The sequence below is a fragment of the Siphateles boraxobius genome, unplaced genomic scaffold, assembly GCF_051911475.1.
Source record: "Siphateles boraxobius isolate OS27281-9 unplaced genomic scaffold, OSU_SipBor_1 13, whole genome shotgun sequence".
Lineage (NCBI taxonomy): Eukaryota > Metazoa > Chordata > Actinopteri > Cypriniformes > Leuciscidae > Siphateles > Siphateles boraxobius.
In genome coordinates, this window is record NW_027508733.1 from 28,052,452 (window position 1) to 28,075,000 (window position 22,549).

Genomic DNA, 22,549 nt, shown 5'->3' on the forward strand with positions numbered 1-22,549 from the left:
TTTTCCACGTCTCGAAGGCATGTGGCCGAACAAAAGACCCCTGAGTGATATCTGATCAGCATCTGACCCAAACAAACTACAGCACCTGAGGGTTCAAACGTATTAGTCAGATCATTCCTATAATGCAGCACATCTTCTTGTCCACACACTGTATGGGTTAATATACTGGATAAATATAGTTTTTTGCTTTTCTTTAATAACAATGTCACAATTAATCACTAGTTTTGTTTCAGTGGATATTGCCAGTTTTATTTTAACATCGACACCAATATAGTGCACCATTAACTTCTAACATGAAAACTGGCATGTAATCATGTAATCAAAAGACATGAAAAAAAAAAAACTTGGCACACAAATATGCTATGTATTAATGCTGCCTTTACATGCAAATGGAATTATTGTAAGTACGAGTTTCCTAGTTAAAAATTGGACATGAACACCCTCTCAAGTCATATTTACCACTGGGAAGTTCGGGACTTATTTTGATACCCAAGTTCCTGAGTTAGGCGTACCATAAACTTTAAACATGGCGGAGGGGAGAGCGATTGCTGCTGTTCTATAGTTTTCCACAACAGATACATTTCCTTGTCTTGTTATAAAAGTGCATATTTACATATGAGAAATCATTTGAAGTGTATTGTATGTTTTATACACAGCAAAAATAGCCTGAAATTCCAGAAGTGTCCGCCAAGCTGATGATCTAGTTTATGGTTGTCAATGAATGGGATGCTAAATATAATTTAGATTTTAAAAAGATTTTCCAAATAAAAAGGCAAGAATAAACCTGGTGTCCTCCATGATTCCTGTTCTTTCTGTCAACAAAGCACTTGAATGCGACGAGTTGATACTTCAATAAACATAAAAATGCAAAACACAAATATGCTATGTATTTTTAGGCTTATTAAATTATCTGGTAAGAGTTTGTTTTATTAACTCTTTTTTTTCATTCACTAATCAAAATGTTTCAAACAAAACATGTTTTCTTGGTAATTTTGTTTAAATTGGTCATATTCTTAGAGTTTTTCTTCAATGGCCTTGAGTCTTTTGTAATACCTGCAACCAACAAAAGCCAGTTCCTTAATGACCGCATCATCAGGAAGTGACATCAACCCTAAACATCAGTGAGTATTAGCAATATATTTCTGTGAATTCTGATGCTAAGATGATTACAATAAATTAGAATTATCTTGGTTGGCTCATATTCAAAAGTTACAGTGTTCAAAGTTACTGCAGAACAGCAATAACCCAGTTAACTCATAAAAAGTGTTATCCAGAAGCTAACAGCTAATTTTGTTAATAGCCTTCCTGTTTTGAACATGTTCTGGCAAAATCCAATAACACTCGATGGATAAAGGCCACACACACACACACACACACACACACACACACACACACACACACACACACACACACACACACACACACACACACACACACACAGACAGCTGATTACACTTTAGACAAAGAAGCCAGTTAAAGAGCCCTGGCTTGTGCTAGTGTGAAATGCCTCTAGGGAGTCACTTACACTTTACACTGATCACCATCATTAAGGATAGATCAACAGAGCAGCTAAGAGAATATTTGTAGTGGTGGTTTAATACTCATGGGTCTACTCTACTCTACAGTGTAAACACACTTACGTGCACATACAAATACCAAATGAGAAACACAGGAAAGGTCAGCGTCACTAATTCACACTTACTGTTGAAATGTAGCAGCAAATGTGAGAAGACACGGTTTTGATGCGTCACTGCACAATGGTATACAAGTTTCAGAAGCAACCACATATCCTGTTGCATTTGTCAAGCTATTACTTAACACATGACTTACAGCTTTTAAAAATACAGTAGATCTAATATCAATCAGCTATGTTAAAGCTGCAGTCCTTAACGTTTTGTGTGTTTAAAATGTACAAAATTTATACAATAAGCGAGTACATCATGAGTCAATTTTCCAAACCGTGTTTTTGTCTTATCCTGACGGTACACCTATAATAAGTGTTTATATTCGGACTGTTTTAGACTAGTTCGGATCGTACCGCTGCGGAGTAGTACCTGCGTGACTCGTCATAGATATAAACAGGAAGAAGAAGCTCCGGCTATAATGTTCTTCCGCAAGACTCACACTGCGCTGTTTATTAACCGCTAGAGCGTCAAAAGTTACGGACTTCAGCTTTAAAGAAGGATTGCTGCTTACTGTAGGTATGAGTAAGTGTAAGTTTGCACAGTAACAAATTATATGATCAATTATTCATGGCAACCCTGTGGGAAAAAAAGAGCTAAAACCAGCCTAAGCTGGTTGACTGGTCTTAGCTGGTCTTCCAGCCCGGGCCAGTTGCATAAACATAGCTTCTAAATTAAGACTGTGTCTTCTTAATAAGTTACTTTTTGGATTCGAATTAAATTAAACCACTTGCAAGACTAGTCTGAGGAGTTATTGCAACCGGCCCCTTGGCATAGCTGGCTTAGCGGGCTGGTTTTTGAGGGGTTTTGGCCAATTTTTTATGGTCAGGCAGGGACACCAACTTCTTGACTATCTTAAACCAGCTGTCCAGCTTAGGCCGGTTTTAGCTGGGTTTTTTCTTTTTCCCAGCACGGATATTTTTTCATGATTTTAACTCATTTATCATATATCAAATAATTTAACCAATTTCAATTTTATTTTTAAGTTATACGAGATTCAGCTAGACAAAAAAAAAATGATATGGCTTGTGATACTTAAAAATAAGGTAGCAACTGAACTTACATTTTTTTTATTTGAATTAGCTGCGTTTTTTTAACATTGTGTAGGATTTTTACGGCCATAGAACTTCTCCACTGAAATGCACAGTTGTATTGACGCGTTTTGAAACCCGTTTTGTCCCACACCGGTGATTTTTTTGTTGGAAAGCAGCGGCTCGAAGCTAATTATCAAAAGCTTACCCCCTAAAGTGAAGCTTTCTCTAGATTGCCACAGATTGCTGGCATTTATTTTGAATGTCACTGAGTGAGCATGTAGGTGTAGAGACACCATCAGGACTCACGTGGGTGGAGACTGCGGTTAAAGCAGTTTCGTTTTGACGATATTATCACAATCACATATCTTATTTCCTTCAGGACCTGATGGCAACTCGAACACGAGAGATTCTGAATTCCTCGGTGAAGAATTGCAAACATGTTGTTGGGCCCCAATGACTTCAACTCACCGTCACGGCTTATTGTTTTAGAATGCTGCCAGGCCGGCAAGAGGATACTTTTTAATTTGGTTGTGGGAGTCTGGGCTGCGGGTCGTGTGAATGAGCATGTTAAATATTTAAGCAGGTGGATGCAGTGTTGTCATGGCTCCCAGACACACTCATGAGAACGACTGCGGTAATGAGGTAGTCTGACCCCAGATAGCCTGCAGGGCATGGTTGGTCATGTTGGCTTTAACAACAGCGCTGGTCCACTCACAGCTCCCCTTTAATTAAGGTCTCAAAAGGCTTTTTAAACATGTCTGATTGGAGAGTGCTGGGGGTTGTAAAACGCCATTAATAGCATTATGCACAGTTAAAACATAGCAGCAATATATTTAAGTAGGACTTGAGCAAAGGTCGCAACCTTTTTGGTCTTCTCCAAATACAATAAATGTCTCTTTATGCAGTAGGGAGATATCATATCCATATTACATAATACAGGACTAGTGCAGTTCACCGCTTAGGCTACTACTTCTAGGCCCTGTTTACACCTGGTATTAAGATGCGTTTTCTTTGCTCGGATCACAAGCGGACGTCGCTAATTACAGGTGTAAATTGGGTCTAAAACATTTTGATCTTTTCCACCTTCAACCACAGATTTCTTTCATAGTTTAAAAGGTCATCGAATGTGTTCAAACAGCCACTAAAGACCGTTTACTCCCCGCCTAATGAGTTAAACATTATGGGAAGCGCACTAGCCAGACGGGATTTAAACTCTGTCGGCTGAAGACCCAAGTTTGGTTTGATATAAAAAAAAACGTACCGTACACAATGTTCACTCACTATTCCTGATTTCTAACACACACTCACAGCGTTCGGCTGGTCTTGCGTCTGCCAGAGCAGAAACAAAAGCTGCTGCTCTCTGTATGTTTTTCTGTTGTCTCTGTTTATATGTAAATTGCGTGAGCTTATTTCGTTCATTAGATTTAAAGATCTGAAAAAGCTCATCCATTTACCAGCCCATAGACCCTCCCCTCAAAGAAATCAGGAAAAGTGGTTGAAAATGGACAAAAGAGACAGATTAAAACACCAGGTGTAAACGGGTGTGTCTCCTTCGTCTACTTGTGATCCGATCGACCAAAACACATCATAATACCAGGTGTTCAGTGAGGTTATTCCAGACGCAATGATGTACTAGTTTAAATATAAAACCCTTTTCAGCTCAGTTCATCTCCCACCATGCTTCGCATCATCGTCAGGTGTGTGACCAGCACGCATCCACATCGGGTTGAAGGCCACGTTACCAATTCTTCTCTTTTTAGACGTAGAGCTCGCTTGCTTTCTTGTGCTTTCGACTTTCAAGCTGCCTGTGAAGTTAACATCAAACAGCTGAAGCCCTGTGCACTGGCTTTGAAGAGCTGAGCTCTGCGATCCCCTTGTGCTGGCGCTGGGAAAAAGCTGCCACGCTAAAAAAGTCAAAGACCGCAGGGAACGGACAGTGAACTCAACCCACTCCGCCCTCCCTGAAAACACAAGGGAGCCTTTGAAACATATATTCCACTCTTGATAATGACGTTTCAGTGCTTCTGTCAGCCACGAGTGGAGGTGTGGTGGGCATGTGTCAGGATTTGCACCTGCCCACACTGCCAAAAGAACCAAAACCTGGTTCAATGACCATGGTATTCCTGTGTAATTACTGTGTGATTTCATGTAATATTCTAATTTTCTGGGATTTTGATTTTGTGGGTTTCATAAGCTGTAAGCCATAATCATCAAAATTATAACAAATAAAGTTTTGAAATATCTCACTTTGCATGTAATGAGTCTATATAATATATTAGTTTCACCTGTTAAGTTGAATTCTTGAAATGTATCAACTTTTTGATGATATTCTAATTATATGACCAACACCTGTGTATGTATATATTTATATATATATATATATATACTTCAAAACTGCAGTTTTGAAGTTTTTGTTCTTCAATTCAGCTTATGCCAGGTACACACTGTACGATTTTAGAGCCAATTTTCACTTGGACATCGTGTGCATGATCTAAAACACAATCTGAGAGAAGTGCTGATGTGTTGCCGATAACTGTCTGTGGCAGTGTGAAATGTGTTTTGACTGGAAATTACAATGGCGACGACCTACAACCAATGAGAAAGCAAGATAAAGATACCAAGCATGGCTTCTGCAAGCAACCATTATCTCCTTCATGTTCTTTTTTCTTTTTCAATGCAAATCAGTGCACAGGTAACTTGTATCGCAAGCCTCTTGTAGGCTGCCATTTTTAACAGGAAGAAATCCAATCTCACGCGTGATCTAACATTGTTTCATGTATCACTTCTTGCGTGTGTTTGGTTGTGAAATTTAGTTTGTAGACCAGACAGAGTTGTCTGTGATTCTTCCAATTGAAATGTGTAATGTTTGAACCCTTGTCTCGGATCCGTCGTGAAATTCGTACACAGCAGCAATGTAAATGGTACCTCAGAAAGTCGTTTAGTGTGAGAAGAACAGCGATCCTGCAGTGTGTATCCGGCATAAGAGGTTTACAGACCTCTGTATTGCGAAACTTCTATGCATGAGCTTGCGTTTCCGGTCTCCCGCATTCGTATGCATTTGAATGGAAGTCAATGGAATGAAAAGTGTAGCGTGACTGCCTCTCAAAGGGGTGTGACCAAAACCTAGAATGCTAATCAAACCAGTGTCCTGTACCCATAAGCATTATTTTTGTTGCATAGCAATGCTCTGTATGTCCGAGGCTATTGCGGATATTTTGAAGGCTGCACCCTTCAGAGATCCCCATCAAGATTGTCCATTTTCAGGAAATCAACTATTATAAAATGTAGCCTACTGTTAAATCTTGTGAGGCTTAAATTACTGCAATTTCTTTCCAACTTTGAAATATAGTGGTTGCTTTTCTGAAAGCAGACGGCCTCAAAGAGGAAACAAAGCATATATCTTGCAATTTAAATGTGCGTTCTTATTTTTTTGTGTAGTAGGCTACATGTGCTCTGTAAGTAGGCCTAGGCTATGTTTTCAATGTAGAGTAACCTTTGGTTCCATATAGGAACGTTTTATTTGCTTAAAAGTAAATGAACTGTTTATGTTTCCTCAGAGTTCATTTTCATATTGTATGAAACTATTTTTACGAAGGCACGATTCCGCGTCGATGACGTCATCCTTCGGGGGGGGGTTGGGGTCGGGGGAGTTGGGGTCGGGTCGCTGTGTGGACGTGACAGGCGAGCACCTCGCGGGCGCTAGGACCCGGGAATGCCGAAGTGCTTTATCTCATCCATTACATTCCCCTCATTTATTCTGTAGATTCAGTGAGCGCAGCACAGCACAATAACTCTCATACAGTTTCACATCCAACCATATTCGCTGCACGGGAACAAAATGGTGAGAAGTGAGAGAGAGCAACGAAGAGAGGAGGTGAAGGACGAAGACTTATTTCTGGAGTCCGAAGCATCTTTGGATCAGCAAGATTTTGAGATGTCTACTTGTCCTTTCAATGACGTTTTCAACTCCACAGACTCTTCCATGATAAACACTTTCCTAAAAAATGTACAAGTTTTACTGGAGGCTGCCAGTTACATTGAGAGCGCCGAGAGAAAAGATGGAAGTAAGTAAAATAATAGTGCACTTAGGAGTGATTTTTGACTGATTTGCGTATTGCAGAGAAACTGTTTCATTGTCAATAGACTCAGACAACAAAGGGTTGAGTTCATCGAACAAGTAGACAAGGAACATGTGCATTGTACCCCGACATACGATGCACCGCCACGATGCTTTTAAAGGTTCAAGTTTCCAAAATGTAAAAGTAGCCTTTTTCATATTTTAACATGTTTTTATAATGCATATAATCCTCTAATGCAGATACTTAAATGGTTTGGGTTGATTTCAGAGCTGTTTTTATCTGCACAAAGTGATATAATGTCAAATTGCATATGTTCATGTATTATTTCATGCGTCAGAGACACAAAAACAGGGGAATAATTCCCTCTGCAGCACTTAATGTCCCAAATCGCACACTGACTGTCCCAAGCTGGCATGCACTGTCATACGAGGCAGTTCAGAGTCTGGCATTGTTCGGCAGTGAGACATGCCAGGCTGTTTGCCACCTCTCTCTCTTTCTCTCGAGGAACATAAACAAGTAAATTAATAAATAAATAAACAACATTTGCTGGCACAATACACACACTGACGTCACCTCTTAGGCTACTGTGTACGCGCTTTGCACCTTATAACTCCATCACAAACGTATAATTGTGTAGCCTATGTATATGACTGAATACAAATAAAGGCATTTGATCTTATTACGTTGTTTTTGTTTGAGCATTAAATTGTGCTTTGTCCAGTTAGGAAATTATGGGAAAAAAATCTTCGTAGCCCTCGTTTTATATTATTAGCATCCATTTTAAATGTATAAGACTAATCGTGTCTGGATGTAAACTAAAATAGTAAGCTATAATGAGAAGTTTAATAAGCACTTTAGGAACAATAGAATTTGATTATGCTTTCACAAACTCGCTCCAAAATATCATCCGATTTACTTGCATTGACACTCATTGCGATTTAAAGAGAAACCGAATCATATGGGGTAAATCTGAAATGTTATATGCAGACTGCATATATCTACTTCAAACGAGTTCACAAAATTGCCTTCCTGTTTCCTAGGGGGGTGTGTTCACATGACATCCACATGGCGCACGTTGCGCTGATCTGATTGGTCAGAGCTTGTTGCTTTGGCGGACGCTTACTAGAGCCTCTGACCAATCACAGAGCTGCGGGGCTATGATGTCATATGTTGCTGGGCCTGGCTTAAACGAGACTGGAAGTGAGGGCTTGTGGGAGTTGAAGTACGCTGTTTCCAAACTGGAAAATAAAAATATAATTTTTAAAAGCGTTATTATGCCATGTAACGCATAACGCAGAAGAAATTGCCCCGCTTGTTACATGCCTACTTACCAAGGAATTAATAATTATAAATAAATGGATAGGCTACATGAAATATTGATTTTAGTTATTGTGTTATTAGCCTAGACTGCACTGGTATGTGGGGTTTCATTCACAGCATATTCAGAAAAATAATGACTACAATAGTAAGTTACATATTAATGAATATATATATATATATATATATATATATATATATATATATATATATATATATATATATATATATATATATATATATATATGTTTTACTCGGGTTTGCTAGAAAATGCTATATATTCATTAGGAAGACTGTGTTAAGGAAGTCGTGTATAAATGTGCCCAATAGGAAACAATATTTATTTAGCTTCTATTAAGTACAGAGTAACTATCTAAGCAAGGGTATTCTTTTAATATGTATTACCAGGGCTTTAAATCAGACTGTCGTTTGCGAGCCAAAGGGCCGGTTTGGTGACGGACTCAATTTCCCACAATGCCCTGCGCCGAGGTCTCTATCCGCTCAGCTGTTAAAACAGTAGGTAAACAAACTGAGGGAGGAGAAAAGAGCGCAAGCACCAGGGACTTCGCAGGCTGGGCTCTCGGGGACTTTTTTTGTACCTGTTTCTATTAATTTTATACACTTTATACTCGACTGTTTTCCTAAAGCACTTTTACTACTTTGATATTCAGGCGTCGGATGTTTTATTTGTGTTTAATTTCCGGTAAACCAGCTTGTTAACAGTGAAGGAAATACCTCGAGTCGACGGTTCAGCAAATAGAAACAAGAATATAAAGTGAATCTTCTAAGGATTATTCAATGCTTGGTTTTGCTACGCGACAGCTGTCATCGTGATCACACATCAGGAAAAAAAAAACATCCCTAGATTTATTCAAACGATGACTGCTGTGCTGAATATACAGACGTTACTGGAAGCAGCCGAATATATAGAAAGGAGAGAAAGAGGTACATATTTGATGGTTATAAATCACGTTTATAGCATGACAACTGTCGTGTCATTCGGATCAACGTGTGTTTTGAAGTGTGAGGGGTGTTTAAAGGGACTTGAGCCGATTGGGATGTGGTGTGACTCGTTTCTGTGGTGTCTTTTTCAGAGTGTGAACACGGATATGCCTCGACCTTTCCGTCTATTCAGCACTCGAGCTACCAGAGACAAAGGAAATTCCGAAATAAAAAGTGCAACAACAACCACAACAGGTAAGCACATGATCTGACCCTCCACTTCCACGAGAAAGGAGAATAAAATCTGCTGGAGAAAAGCCAGGGAGAGACGTGTGCATAGATCACACTGCTATGGCATCTGTCAGGACATTCATATCACTACATGATATACGGCCATGCTTGAATTATTGCTGCTGTATTTTCTTGAGCATTTCCTATGTACCTTTTTAACCGCAGCTCAATTTCTGGTTAGGTTTTGTTACGTTTAAAGGCAGTATAAACTTTTAATTGCATTATGCCTGATGTACTTTCCTATATTTATGTATACATATATATGTTATAAAGCGTGCTGTGTTATTATTATTGTTATTATTAATGTTTGTTGTATAGTTTTGGGGGAGGGTAGCTCTCATCAGCTGATTGTCAAACGGGACTGCTGCAGCGCTGAGGTTAGGGACCGTGCGGAAACTCACGTCCTGTTTTCGCCTTTGGCCGCCATGGGGTTTCGTTTTGTTCGAACCGAAAGTTTGTAATTTTCGGTTTATTACAACCAGTAATCGCATAATATCCGCTTAGTATTCCGTTAAAAAAACAAACAAACTAACACTCAAACCAGTTTTTGAATGTGTCTATTATAAGTAGAGGTTTTTAATTTTATCCCGGACCCTTGAACACTCGGCTCTTATTTACAGCAACTGTTGTTTTCAGGCTGCCAAGGTGAACAGCCTGAGGCGTCTTTATTAAATGATATTTCCACGTTATTCTTCTTCTAAAACATGTTTCGGAAAATATCGCCTAATCTCCCCCCTAAAATGTCGATTCAATGAAAGAAACAAATCGAAAAATTTATAACAGGCGCTTTAATCCGTCCAATAACATAAACTTTTGCTGAATCCTGAAAATAGGGCACGCGACTAACGCAACAAAAAAATCACGATATTATTATATGGTTTACTAGATTTTAAGATGCCAAAAATTAATCTAGTTAGCCAGTTCACTATAATGCATTTAAGTTATCTTAAACTGTCTATAAAAAGACAGTTTTGTTGAATCACGAAAATGGTGCTATGATGCCAAATATCTGTTATCTTGGTATATGTTTTTTTTTTTTTTTGAGATGCCCAAAAATTTCATCTAGGTAGTCAGCTGACTAGGTTTTGTGGTGGCCAAAAATGTCAGCTGGCTTGGCAGTTCTCTATAAAGCCGACACAATTCATTTGCAAGGTTATACTCTCTTTATTAAATTATTTTTCAATGTTATTCTCCTTTTAAAACATGTTTTGGAAAATTATGAAGTCATTTCCCGCTAATTGTCGATTTAATGACAATAAAACAAGTTGAAAATACAGTAATAGGTTGAAAATACAGTAATAGGCCATTAAAACAGTCAGCTGAATAGGCTTTGTGGTGGCCAAAAATGCCAACTGGGTCGGTAGCTCACTAGGTTTTGATATGCTCAGAATTTCTGTTTCTGTGGGCATTTTGCCAGGTTTTTGTGATGACCAAAAATGCCATCTAGGTGAGCAGCTCACAAGGTTTTGAGACACCGTGTGCGTGTTATTGTGTTTAGGGTTGTGTGAGTGCCATTGGTTTCGTTTCACTTCATGTCTATCAGACATCTTGATGACTGGTCTGTTTTACTGTACACAAAGCGAACAGTGATGGAGGGAATGTAAAGGAAACACTGTCTGATCATCTGCCATGCATGTATGGAGGTGATTCGATAGACTGACCCAAGGAGAGTTATCAGGCCTCTTCAGGAGGAAAGATTGTGGGGGAAATACTTTTCCACATATGTCAAAAACAAGCGTGTGGGGCATCCCGGTTTTTTTGTTTGTCTTTGTCTGCCTTGGGCAACACAATTTTGTCTCAAAGACTGTCACGCTCATGCTGTGAATTAAAATTACGAATACACTAGTATACACTGTAAGAAAACAATTACCTGCAGTGCGTTATTCAAACACCTGTATAAAATACCTCATATTTACATATATATTTACATATATATTAAGTATATTTGCCTCTGTTTTTACAGACTTTTCTTATCACACAAAATCAAGAGCTGTGAAAACAGAGCTATACTGTTAATAAGTCTTTTCCTCCCTCGCTTTATTCCTCCTCCCCACTGAGCGCACAAGCATCCTCCCGTGTGAAGCGGAGATACCATAAGGTCAGCTGCAGGATGCCAGAAATATTGGTATTAATAGTCGCCAATAAAAAGAAGTGGTCACATGACCCACGGAGAAGTAGGCCTTCGCTGCAGCACGTCTTGCAGCTCCTGCAACGGGATTGCCATGCACCAGTTTGTCCGGCCATTTAGTGCTTTGGAAAAGCTTTCAGCGTGTTGCCACACAAAGAGCCTCTTAGGGGGACGGCTGATTCACTTTACATTATTAACATAACACTGACTCGTGCTCTCAGAGAGGGCGAGAGAGAGAGCGTCCACTGGCACTCACTCATTGTACGAGGAGGAGAGCTCTCTCACGTGCTCACATATATAGGCTGGTCATTGTGCGCGCTCTCTCTGCTCTGCACACTTCATTTCTCTGTCTTTTCGCTGCAAACAAAGAGTTGCAGTGACATGTGGGTCATCTAGAGGAGCCTTTATAATTCCCTATGAAGCCACTTGATTGGTTGTGATGGGGGAGCTGGTTCAACCCTCCAATAAAGATTAATTAGTAAATCCATTGGAACCTTTAATGACGCATAGCCTTGTTCTTTACGAGCGCCCAAGCTTTTTTTGGGCTCGCGCGTTCTCTGATCTCACGATGAGAGCTGACGTATAATTCGGGAGCTAAGTGCTCGAGAAATAATCTTGTGTTTATGATGAGGGTTATGATAAAAACCTTTAGTGCACTTAATACCTCACAGACTCACAAACAAGTTGAAGTTTGCTAATTCATTGCTTCTGTTTTGTTTTATAGGTCCACACACAATGAGCTGGAGAAAAATCGGTAAGTAGGATTTTTAAGGTTTTTTTTTTTTTCCATTTTAAGGCTTATTGTCATTGCACCGACAGACGTCAACAGATAAGTTCATTAGGTTTTGTGAAAACAGTGCGTTAACCCTGTTGTCATTGCACTGCGCTTGTTTACACTGATTGAACATGTTCAGTCTGCGTTTGTTGGGTTGTGGAAAGTCTGAGAAGTGACTCACTGTAATCTGGTGATTGTTGCCGTTGGTCGGCGTCTGACGTGGCAATGATTGAGAATATCACAAGCCAGACTTAAACTTGCATTAGCCTCATGACTCAAACTTGTGCAATAATTGACCACAATAGGTAAAAATTATTAGGAAAAAAGGTGAGAATCTGCAAGGAGCTGTGATCATATCAATATTTGAGCCCCAAATGAGAACATTTGCTTTAGATCAGAGGTCTAGCTCAGCTCCTGGAGGGCCACAGTCCCATAGAGTTTAGTTCTAACCCTGCGCCGACACACAAACCTGTAGGTTTCAAATAAGCCTGAAGGCCTTAATTAGCTGGATCAGGTGCATTTAATGAGGGTTGAGGCTAAACTCTGCTAGGCTGTTGGTTTGACACCCCTACTTTACGTCTACACGATGTATTAAAAACGGAAAAGTTTTTCCTTTTCTTTTTTCACATACAGACGACAACGTTGTCAAAACGATCCCCGTTCACAAGCATCTGCGAAAACAACTAAAAACACTGTTATGCATGCCAAGCCAGTAGTTGGCGATGCCACTTTTTAAAGAAACATTTCACGTCTATAGTCAGAACACGTAATACGCATGACGTCACAGTTTTTTACAAATTTGCTTTTTTGACGACCGTGTATCACTTTGAAAACCCGTTTTCAAAAGCTTGCATTTTTTGAGGCCCCCAAAACGCTGATGTAAATGAATCGCCAAAATGCATAGTTTAGTAGGCTATATTGTGACTGAAAACAGTAATGTATTGCAATCTTTTATTCTAAACTGGGCGTTTGTGGTTTGAGTGCTTTGCATAATTGAAGAGCACGGGATTGAAATTGTCAGTAAAAACAATGTGAAGGAACTGCGTACATTCCAGGTTTGTCATACCAGGAAAAGACTGCAACACTGTAAAAATACTTACAAATGAGACAAGTTATATATTGGTCTTTCCCAAAAATATGAATGTGAAAGTGTTATTAAAAATTGTGATTCTGTGATCACTCTAAATTGTAATGTAGACACATGCATTTTCTGCGAAGCTGCTTTGAAATATGTACTGTGAAAAGCGCTATACAAATAAATGTGAATTTAATTAATTCTTGATTGTAAGGAAATTGAAACAGTGAAACATCGCAGTGCTTTAAAATATTATTTTTTCCGTCACTTCAAGTATGGAAGCTTCTACTAAAATTCATAAAATATGAAATAAAAACAATACATAAGGCTAACAGGAAGCTGAAGAATAGTCCTACAGTTGTCCCAGCTTGTCCCTGCAGCAAAAGGTAACTAAAAGTGAAAGTAAGTGGTGACCCAATTCTTCTAATCTAAGGGCATTCCCTCTCCTTATGGCTCGCCCGCTCCTCGGTCCTAAACAACTACAGCAGCCACAGTTTCAGATTACTAGCCAGAGTGCAGGGAGACGACAGAAACCAGAGACACAAACATATGTCCTTTCTTTCACAATGCCAGTTGCATAATAGGAAGAGAATGAACAAAAGGAAGCTAGTTATTGCGGTAGGTGTACATTATTAAGAGAATACAAGTGTTATTTCTTTGAAATGACCCATACCTGTGGGTGGAGTTTTATTTGAAATCAACACCCATGTGTGGCGTGAGCCTATACAGACAACTGTATGCTTTAGTCTCATGAGTTCTTATCTGATAGGCGTTAGACGGCGGCAGTGCGGGGCTTGTTGTTTAGGCACTGCACGCGAATACTGAGGCTCCACTTCAAAGACTCAAAATAACTCTTGTCTAGACGAGCAGCAGCAGCAACTCCTTTGTGACCCTCTATATGAAAACCTGGAGATCTATGAACTTGCCTTAAGCACAGCCTACTCATGAAGTGTCACGTTTATTTGCTCGCCAGACATTTTAGTTGGGACATGGGTGAGACAGAAAACTTGTTAGGCAAAGTGGTCAAAGTCTTAGGCTACTGGTGGACCAAAACACAGTTTTAGTTCAAATAGTTTTGAATACACCATACTTATGTGAGCTTGAAAATAGCCTCATCTCCTCCCAGACCAGCTGTGTTTCTCAGATAATGTCTACGCATGAGAAGGGTTGTCACTGCACCGACACGGGGTTGGATGGGTTTGGGGCAGATAAAGATGCCAGGGCTTGTCGGACAGCCTTTAGTGTCAGCACAAAGAAATATTACACAACACATCATGACGATGTCAGCAGTCACACCCAGCACTAAACCATATTTCACCTGACTCCACATTACTATTCTGTCTATTACAGTTCTCAAAGACTGGACACCCATCATTTTTATTTGACCTAATATCCCTTCTAGCTTGTGATACACCACAATACTTTGAAATAGTCATACGGAAGTACAAGGGGGACAGTTTCCTGTTGGCCAAAGCTTTACTGCAGTCCAGAGTAGCAAGCGGTTGCCATTTTGCATCAGGCATCACATACACTTTCTGTTTGATGAACATGTAAGATAGCTCACATTGTTTTTGTATGTCAGAAATAAAGAGGAAGGAGATGAAAGCCTTGTGACCGCATTCTGGCTTCTCGCAACCCGCGACACATATACAGATAACATGTGTGTTCATACAAGCCTGCTGCCTTTTGATCTTATGATGCCTTTGAACAAATGTGGTGAGCCTCAACTTCCTTAACTTGGGTTAGGGTGCAGAGTTCGGATGTCAGAATGTATTTGCTGAGGAAGATGTCAAATTGAACTGAAATCACTGATTTCATTTCCAATTATGGGTGTTATGTGGTTGTTAATTATTGGGTACATGCAAGTGAGGGTGTTTGGCTGTGTGTTATGCATGTTGTGTGGGCTGTGGTGTGTTTGACAGTCAGAATGCAAAGGCTCAGGAATAAAGCTGCCAAGCTGGCTTACTGAAAATAGACCAATGGCCCTAAGAAAAGATCTTTTCAGAACGTAGAGGAGCCCGGGCTGATTGGCTACAACACTCCTCCACCCACAATGAGAATTGTGAGAAATAAAGTGCGTGCAGAAGATAGGACGTCATCCGTAGCCATGTGTTCTCTCAAGAACTTGCTGTCGACAACCGTACGTGTTTTCCTTCCTGTGTTCTAAGGAAGATGGAGTCAGAACATTCCGCTTCCCCTGGGAATTCCTGAAACCCTCTGGAAGGGAAGCCAGAACTGGCTGTTCTCGCTGACCTGATGCCTTGTGAGCTTTTCTTGGCCAGCAAAAGCAGCTTAGGAAGTGTGATCTTTAGTCAAGTAAGCAATGCAGACTCGCACACGTGCCAGGGCATGTTCGCAACGCACACGTAGACGCACACTCATGCTATGGAAGGTTGACAAAGCTCTGGGTGTTTTGGGTGATTCAGGAAGGACACACACCCCTGTGGCAGTCTTCAAGTTCTGTCGGAAGGGTATAGCAGAGGACATTTGAGATTCGGAGGCCACTAATGCTCTGCCTTGCCCCACATTTACTGTGTTCTGTAAAAGAACACTGTGTTTCATTGCATAAACATGCAAATACAACATGCATGGCTACTAGTGGGTAATGTTGCAGAAGCAACACAAACAGACCCACATCCTTGATGGCACTGTGAACCTTGCTATACAACAACACCTAACATTTTTAGACTCCTCCTTACTAATACAACCAAATTCTTGAATTACAGGCTGAAATCTAGAAGCATTCCTGAGTGGCATAATCACTTGGTTCAGCAACACCCTTAAAACCTGATAATAAAGTTTTTATGATTAGTTTCGACATTGCGTCAAAGTATGACCGTTTGCAGGCTTCAAGGTTGAAACCTAACACTCAAGATAGGGGCAGGGACCAATTGTAATTGCTTAACGACTGGTGAATGAAAAACCCATTATCGGGCAAACTACTTCTTGAAATATTGGGGCGACATGTCCTCCTCTATGTAAATGGTGGTTGTGGCCCTGGGGCCTGCCACAGATTGTAATATATTGAGTTTTGCTTGGCCTATGGAATCACCATGGCAAGCTGGACAAAGCCATACTATCCACCCATCCAATTGGTGGAGCCCTTGAAGGTCATCCAATCATAACCGGCGACATTGATCTACAGCCTTTCTTTGTGTGTCATGGCCTTTGATCTGATTACGGAAGAGTCCTATGGCTGTCTGCCCTTCCACCACCGCCGTGTTTATTTTTTGTGTTTGGATTAGGCATCCTTCCGGGGAAGTAAAGTGGATTGAGTGGATTTTCTGAGAGGGAGCGAGAGAGTGGTGTCATTCAAACATCTGGTGACGTTTCTGTTTTCTGATTTCGGCCCATTTGTTTATGGGATCACCTCACATTTTATTAGATTACCCAAAGTGTGCACAACGTTCTGGCCTATTGAAATACGTATAATAGAGAATCTGTGTCTTTCATGCACATGGCCATCTGCAGGAGCTTTAGGGATGGGGGCAGCGATCACATGACTACACACATAAACTCTGTGGGCATGTAAGTGGGGTCTGCTGTTCTGGGCTGTGGAGCAGATTACAGCTCAGCGCGTGTGAGCTAATCCAAGTGTTACTGATGGGCCAGAGCGGGCCTTGCTCCTCCACAGCTGTTACTGTCTTAGTTTGTATGTGCTTCTTTATTTCCCTATGATCTTTAGCCATCACTCCGCCAGTAGTCCATTAATGCACATGTGTTTAATCAAGGGTGCAACAGAGGTATATCCTCGGCCCAATGTAGGCTAATTGTCATTCTGTCTCCCCCTACTAGAGATGACCCAATGTTCAACTAGTTGCCCAACAACCGACTATACGATTGAAAGTGACAAGTTTATTCACGTATTTAATTTGTTTGTTTTTAGTTTTGATATTTTTAGGGATAGTTCTATAATTAGCATGCTTTGCCTTAGTTTGTTAGACTGTTAATAAAATAAGTTGTGTCTTTAAATTAATCTTATTTAAAGTAACTTTGCTGCAACCTTACACATTCAGAATATTGACTTTGGCAATTGCAGTTCTTCTCACACAGTTTTTTTTGAGCATCCCACCAAGAGAATTGCATGAAGTTAAAAATAGTCCAACTTGTAAAAAGCCTTCTTGAAACCCTTGCAGTTACGTTGTGCTCTGTTGATGTTGACTACTAGTTAGTCAACTAGATTTTTAGGCAACCCCACCCACTAGTTGATTTTGAAAATATGTATTTTTGCACATACACCCCCCTTTGTGTGACATACTACAGTAAGCTGTTATTGGTTCATTGCTCAAAGGCATCTTTGTTTGTGAGCATGTTTACATAGACTTCTGTGACAGTGTCTTTCTGTACTGTACTTCAACCACTATCTCTCTCTCTTCCTCCCACATCTTTATTCATCTCTTTTCATTCTCTCCATCCTGACTACCCCCACCTTCTTACTTTACATCTGTAACCATCTCTCCCTCCTTCTCCCTCCCTCCCTTGCTTTCTACCCACATTTGTAGGTTGCTTTTATTCACAGCATGAGTGTATGTCGCTTTTAGGTTGGTATCTCTTTAATGTCATGCTGCTAACGTAGCTTTTCGTCCAGTTTTCGGGCAGATTACACGTGAACAGAAGACTAGCAGCAATAATGGCCTCCCATCTGTGTGTGTTTACGTGGTGGGGGAGGATACAGCGCTTGTTTAATCTAAGAGCTGTTCGAGAGCTCGGGACTGTTACTGATATGATGGGGACACGTCTTCACGCTCACTCGTTGTGAAACCATAATAAAAGCATGAGGCCAGACCTTTAAATAAAACAAGGCTTAAACAAGCTGGTAACCCAGATGAAGCTGTCAGTCCCAGTATTGATCAGATCCGAACTAGGGCTTGAGAACCCAGAGCCTGTTCTCGCTCTATAATCTGTGCACTGGTGTGCAATAACCCAGCCATGTGACCTAATGCTCCAAAGGCATCATGTGAGGCATTAGATAAAAACATACTATCAAAGGAGAATCTGGAGGAAAACCTTGCCTTTTGTAGAGTGCAAGCATTGCTGTATGTAACCTTTTCTTATCAGTGCAGATTTCTGTTTGCTGCACAGACAGAGGTGCTGATTCTGTGTGGGAAACGTGCGATTTCCTGCTGTGGATGAAGCACGCAATATACACAAATATATATGTATAGTTGGCAAGTAGCCATGCTGATTGAGAGGGGAAAATATGCATGCAATGTTGTGTTCTTGATGCAGATTACAATTTGAGGATGTGTCAGAATCATGTCTCCCTTTTGACCTTGACTTTAGTTATTAACAAGTCAAGCCCATGACATTATGCCAACACCATGCATTATTTACCAATAGACCAAGCAGAATCTGGGACAAGCATGCGTTTCTTTTCACCCCCTAATAAATTCCCCCACCACACCAGAGGACCAGGCGTTGTTTCACAGCCTAACTGTTGCCCATATTCACAATGTCCATCCATATGTGTCTAACATTCATGTGTGCTGTATTTACTTCAAAATTGAATCTGATTATCTCCCAGTGTAAATAAATAATGTAAGATACATTTAACAGTTGTTTGTATAATTAAATGCAATCAACATTTCACGATCGTGACAACCGTGACTGAGCCTGTGTGTTTATTTTTATGAGTCATTTAAAGGGCATGTTGAAGATGTTTTGGATAATACAATTCTTGCTCCGGGTGTAAGAGAGGACAAGTCTGAACATGTTCAACCTTAAGGGGCACGTTTGATTTGAGTTATTATTAAACTTGTGAGTTGTAGTGAGTTCTGTATATGACTAATGCAGAGGAGTGTAAAATTCAGCGTATTTACCAGAGCCAGAACAGACTCAGCTCACAGCTTTGAAGCACAGTTTCTGCACACCCACGATTATCAAGGGTCATTCGTTTACGGTTTTAAAACCAAATGAACTGCCTACAGAGGCAGCATTTAAAGGAATAAAAGAAATGTAATTACATTACATGATACATTTAAATCTTGTATAACTTATTACATTCCTTAACTTATTTCGATGAGTCAAAGCAATGCAAAAACATTGCCATAACAAATGACTGTTTTTATTTGTGTCTGTTCATGCAGTGCTACAAATCAACTACTTCATGTTCCATGGCTGTTCAGTCTTTTAGGTTCCCTAAAGAACTTTTTAGTGATTATTCTTCTTAGTGCGAAGAACATTTCAACTGTTTTCCACTATAAAAAATAAAAACTTTTGTTGATTGGAAAATTTGCATGGATTTTAAAAGTGCTGTACATAAATAACCTTTATTTTGAGTTTTATGATGCCACCGCAGAAGGCAGCTGCCTATGTAGGAAGCAAACTGCTAGCTAATTGATAATGTGATAAAGTTAATATGTTACATAACTTTGCTGTGCATGGATGGCTGTAATTCACACAAGTTATTCATATAAATAGACCTTTTTACATACGTCATGCGTGTTTTTGCTTTGTTTCAGTTTTGTTTTCTTATGTTGTGCAACGGTTCTTTCCAAGTATCACAGAAACTAAAGTGTTTTTGGTGTGACGTCATAATTGGGTCTTGTAAAGATGTTGTTTGCCTTCGAGACGACGGGCTTAGTGACAGTTGTTTGGCACGTTCTCTGTCTGGCGACTGAATTGAAGTCATTTATCATGCCACACACACACCAAAGCAAACACGCACGTATATACAACCTTCCCACCAAGCGCTGCTTGTGTGTGTGATCTGACGCCCGTCATGTCTGGAGACGGATGATATGGGGGATAGCGTGAGAAGTCTTTTAGAGATATTTGGGTTACATGTGGTTGCCATGCCAATAGGGTTGTAGGGCAAAATCGTTGTAGATGAACTGGAGGCCTGGTGCAGTAATTTGTGCAAGCTACAAGTCAGCCTAAAATACCATTCCGTCACCTATAGCTATTAATGCACCAGATTGATCAATCAATGTCCACACACACTGAAGGCAGACAGAGGAACATCTGCAATGAGGGTGTGTGTGTGTGAGAGACTGCTGTCCAGATAACAGTGCCCTCTCTGTGGTGCTCAGACACGGCGATAAGGCTTGTGATAAATCTACCGCCATTGTCACTGGCTAGACAGACTGTATATGTGAAAGAAAGAGAGCAGCCTTCTTCATTGCCGATAAGGAGGAATCCAAACGGAATTAGAGTTGAAAAGCCTCAATAACACAATTAGAGACACACTCTCAGATAGCGATCACCCATGCGCAAGCACACTCATGCCCGTGTGCGCTCGTAAAATGTAGACAGCGCGTCTGCTTGTGTTTTTCTTTCATGATTGTATGTATCATTGATAGTTTTTGTTAATTATTTGAATTAGATTACATTTTCATGTTCATTTTGATTAAAAATTTCTATCAATTTTGTTGTTTTCGGTCATTTTTAGTTAAAATTGAAATGAGAAATGATTACTTATGAGAAGAGTTTAAGTTTCGGCTGCAGGATCAGCAGCCAATCAATGTGTGCCATGTGGCTATGATGAGATCGCTCACAGATTGCATGTAAAGGACCATCAGCATGCACCCTTATATTTATATAATGTTTATTTTATTTAAAGTACAAATTTTTTTATGACTTAAGTTTGCGATAATAACCTGTTGGGTGTATAGAGTGAGTACTGCAGGTCACCTCTCTGTCATAAAGGAGATGATTACATTCCAAGAAATCAAAGTGCTTTAGTCAGTGTGTGTGTGTGTGTGTTTGTATTTAAGGTACAGAATGAGGTGTTGTCTTGTAAGCTTTTGATCTAACCACACACGCACATCAAGTTCATTGCATTGTTTCAGGGCGTGTGCATGTGTGTATGAGTCTGACTTTTGTTTTGTCACGTTTCAGGCGAGCCCACCTCCGTTTGTGTCTGGAGCGATTGAAGACCCTCATCCCGCTGGGACCAGACTGCAGCCGTCACACCACTCTGGGACTCCTCAACAAGGCCAAATCACACATAAAGGTAAACACACTTGTGAGGAGCTCCCATGGTTGTCTGTTGCTCCTACATTAATCAAATAAGAGCTATGGGCCAGTTGTTGAGCCCATGGTGCTCATGTGGGAAATATGAGTTTGAATTTGGCTCACCACATTTACTCTTGTGATTTCCTGTCCACCGTAAACCAGGAAAAGTGGTAAAAATGGAAGTAAATATAATTGCTATGCCCTTAGTGATTGTTAAGCATAGCCAAATACCTCATTGAGGCCAAAATGTTGGGATCACATGACTAGGTTTATTAGTCTATATCACATACGTATTGGCTTTATATATGTATCTGGTCTGAATCTCATTAACCACTAGACAAAATGTACAAGATCACACCTAAGATACTCAGATTATTAACATTCACACATTTAAACAGCCTCTACACCTTAAAAATAAACACGCCACCGCATCCTGTGAATAGAGCCACGTCCCTAAACAGGACAATTTAGTTTCTATCCCTTAAGAGCTTTATTGTAAAACGCATGTCAAGCACTACCGACAGATACTTTCTATTGTTGGAAATATGTGATCTTAACCAAACTGAAAATAAAAGGGTTTTCATTTTAATGTCTTACTGGTTTTCCCCTTCATAACTGGTTAAGCTGTCCCGACCAGTTATATGTGTGTGTGCGTTTGCGGTTTTAGCAGGGGGGTCATGCTGTATTGTTCTAGGGTAATGTATTATAAGGTCACAGGGGTCATGTGTGGAGGCATTATTGGTCCGAACTGGGTTCAGAACTGTAGTAAACAAATCCATCAGTCACATGAGCTTGACAAACACACACCTCTTTAAATTATCCCATCCCTTCCTCCTGTTTTATGAAGCATGATGTTAATAAAGTTATCTAAAACTTTGTAGTAACTAGTGGTTAGCGCTATTGAGGTCAACACTGGTTTGAATCTGGCTTGCAACATTTCCCAATCCAGTGATGAAAAGGGAAAACTAAATTAAAGGTCTCGTAGTGCCGAATGTGTCTTTACATATGCATTAGCTGTAATAACCGTTGTTGATTACACCATGAATTCTTTTGTGTGAGTCGTTAGGGTTTCTCAGTAATTATCCGTGAGTCACCGTTCTTTGTCTTCTCACAGAAACTGGAGGAAGCGGAGCGCAAGTCAGCGTACCAGTTGGATAATTTGGAGCGAGAGCAACGGCACCTCCAGAGGCGCCTGGACCTGCTGCGGGGCGGTGGGGGGGTGCTGGAGGGTGAGAGGGTACGCACTGACAGCGTGGGCTCCACCCTCTGC

General features: G+C 40.3%; 1 protein-coding gene across 4 annotated transcripts in view; it reads left to right on the forward strand.

The window, feature by feature from the left end:
- The first annotated feature begins 6,150 nt into the window (after positions 1-6,150).
- mxi1 (max interactor 1, dimerization protein) overlaps positions 6,151-22,549 on the forward strand; it is a 22,407-nt gene continuing 6,008 nt past the window's right edge. Inside the window, exons 1-5 of one of the 4 annotated variants that reach the window (XM_077226915.1) lie at positions 6,151-6,780; positions 9,207-9,309; positions 12,198-12,227; positions 21,163-21,277; positions 22,394-22,549. The exon at positions 22,394-22,549 is cut by the window's right edge and continues 34 nt beyond it. In XM_077226915.1, coding sequence (XP_077083030.1) covers positions 6,555-6,780; positions 9,207-9,309; positions 12,198-12,227; positions 21,163-21,277; positions 22,394-22,549 — 630 coding nt within the window. In that variant the 5' untranslated portion in view covers positions 6,151-6,554. Of the gene's footprint in view, positions 6,781-8,630; positions 9,058-9,206; positions 9,310-12,197; positions 12,228-21,162; positions 21,278-22,393 lie in introns of those variants that run through there. The other 3 variants (XM_077226916.1, XM_077226917.1, XM_077226918.1) reach the window with 3 other exon arrangements.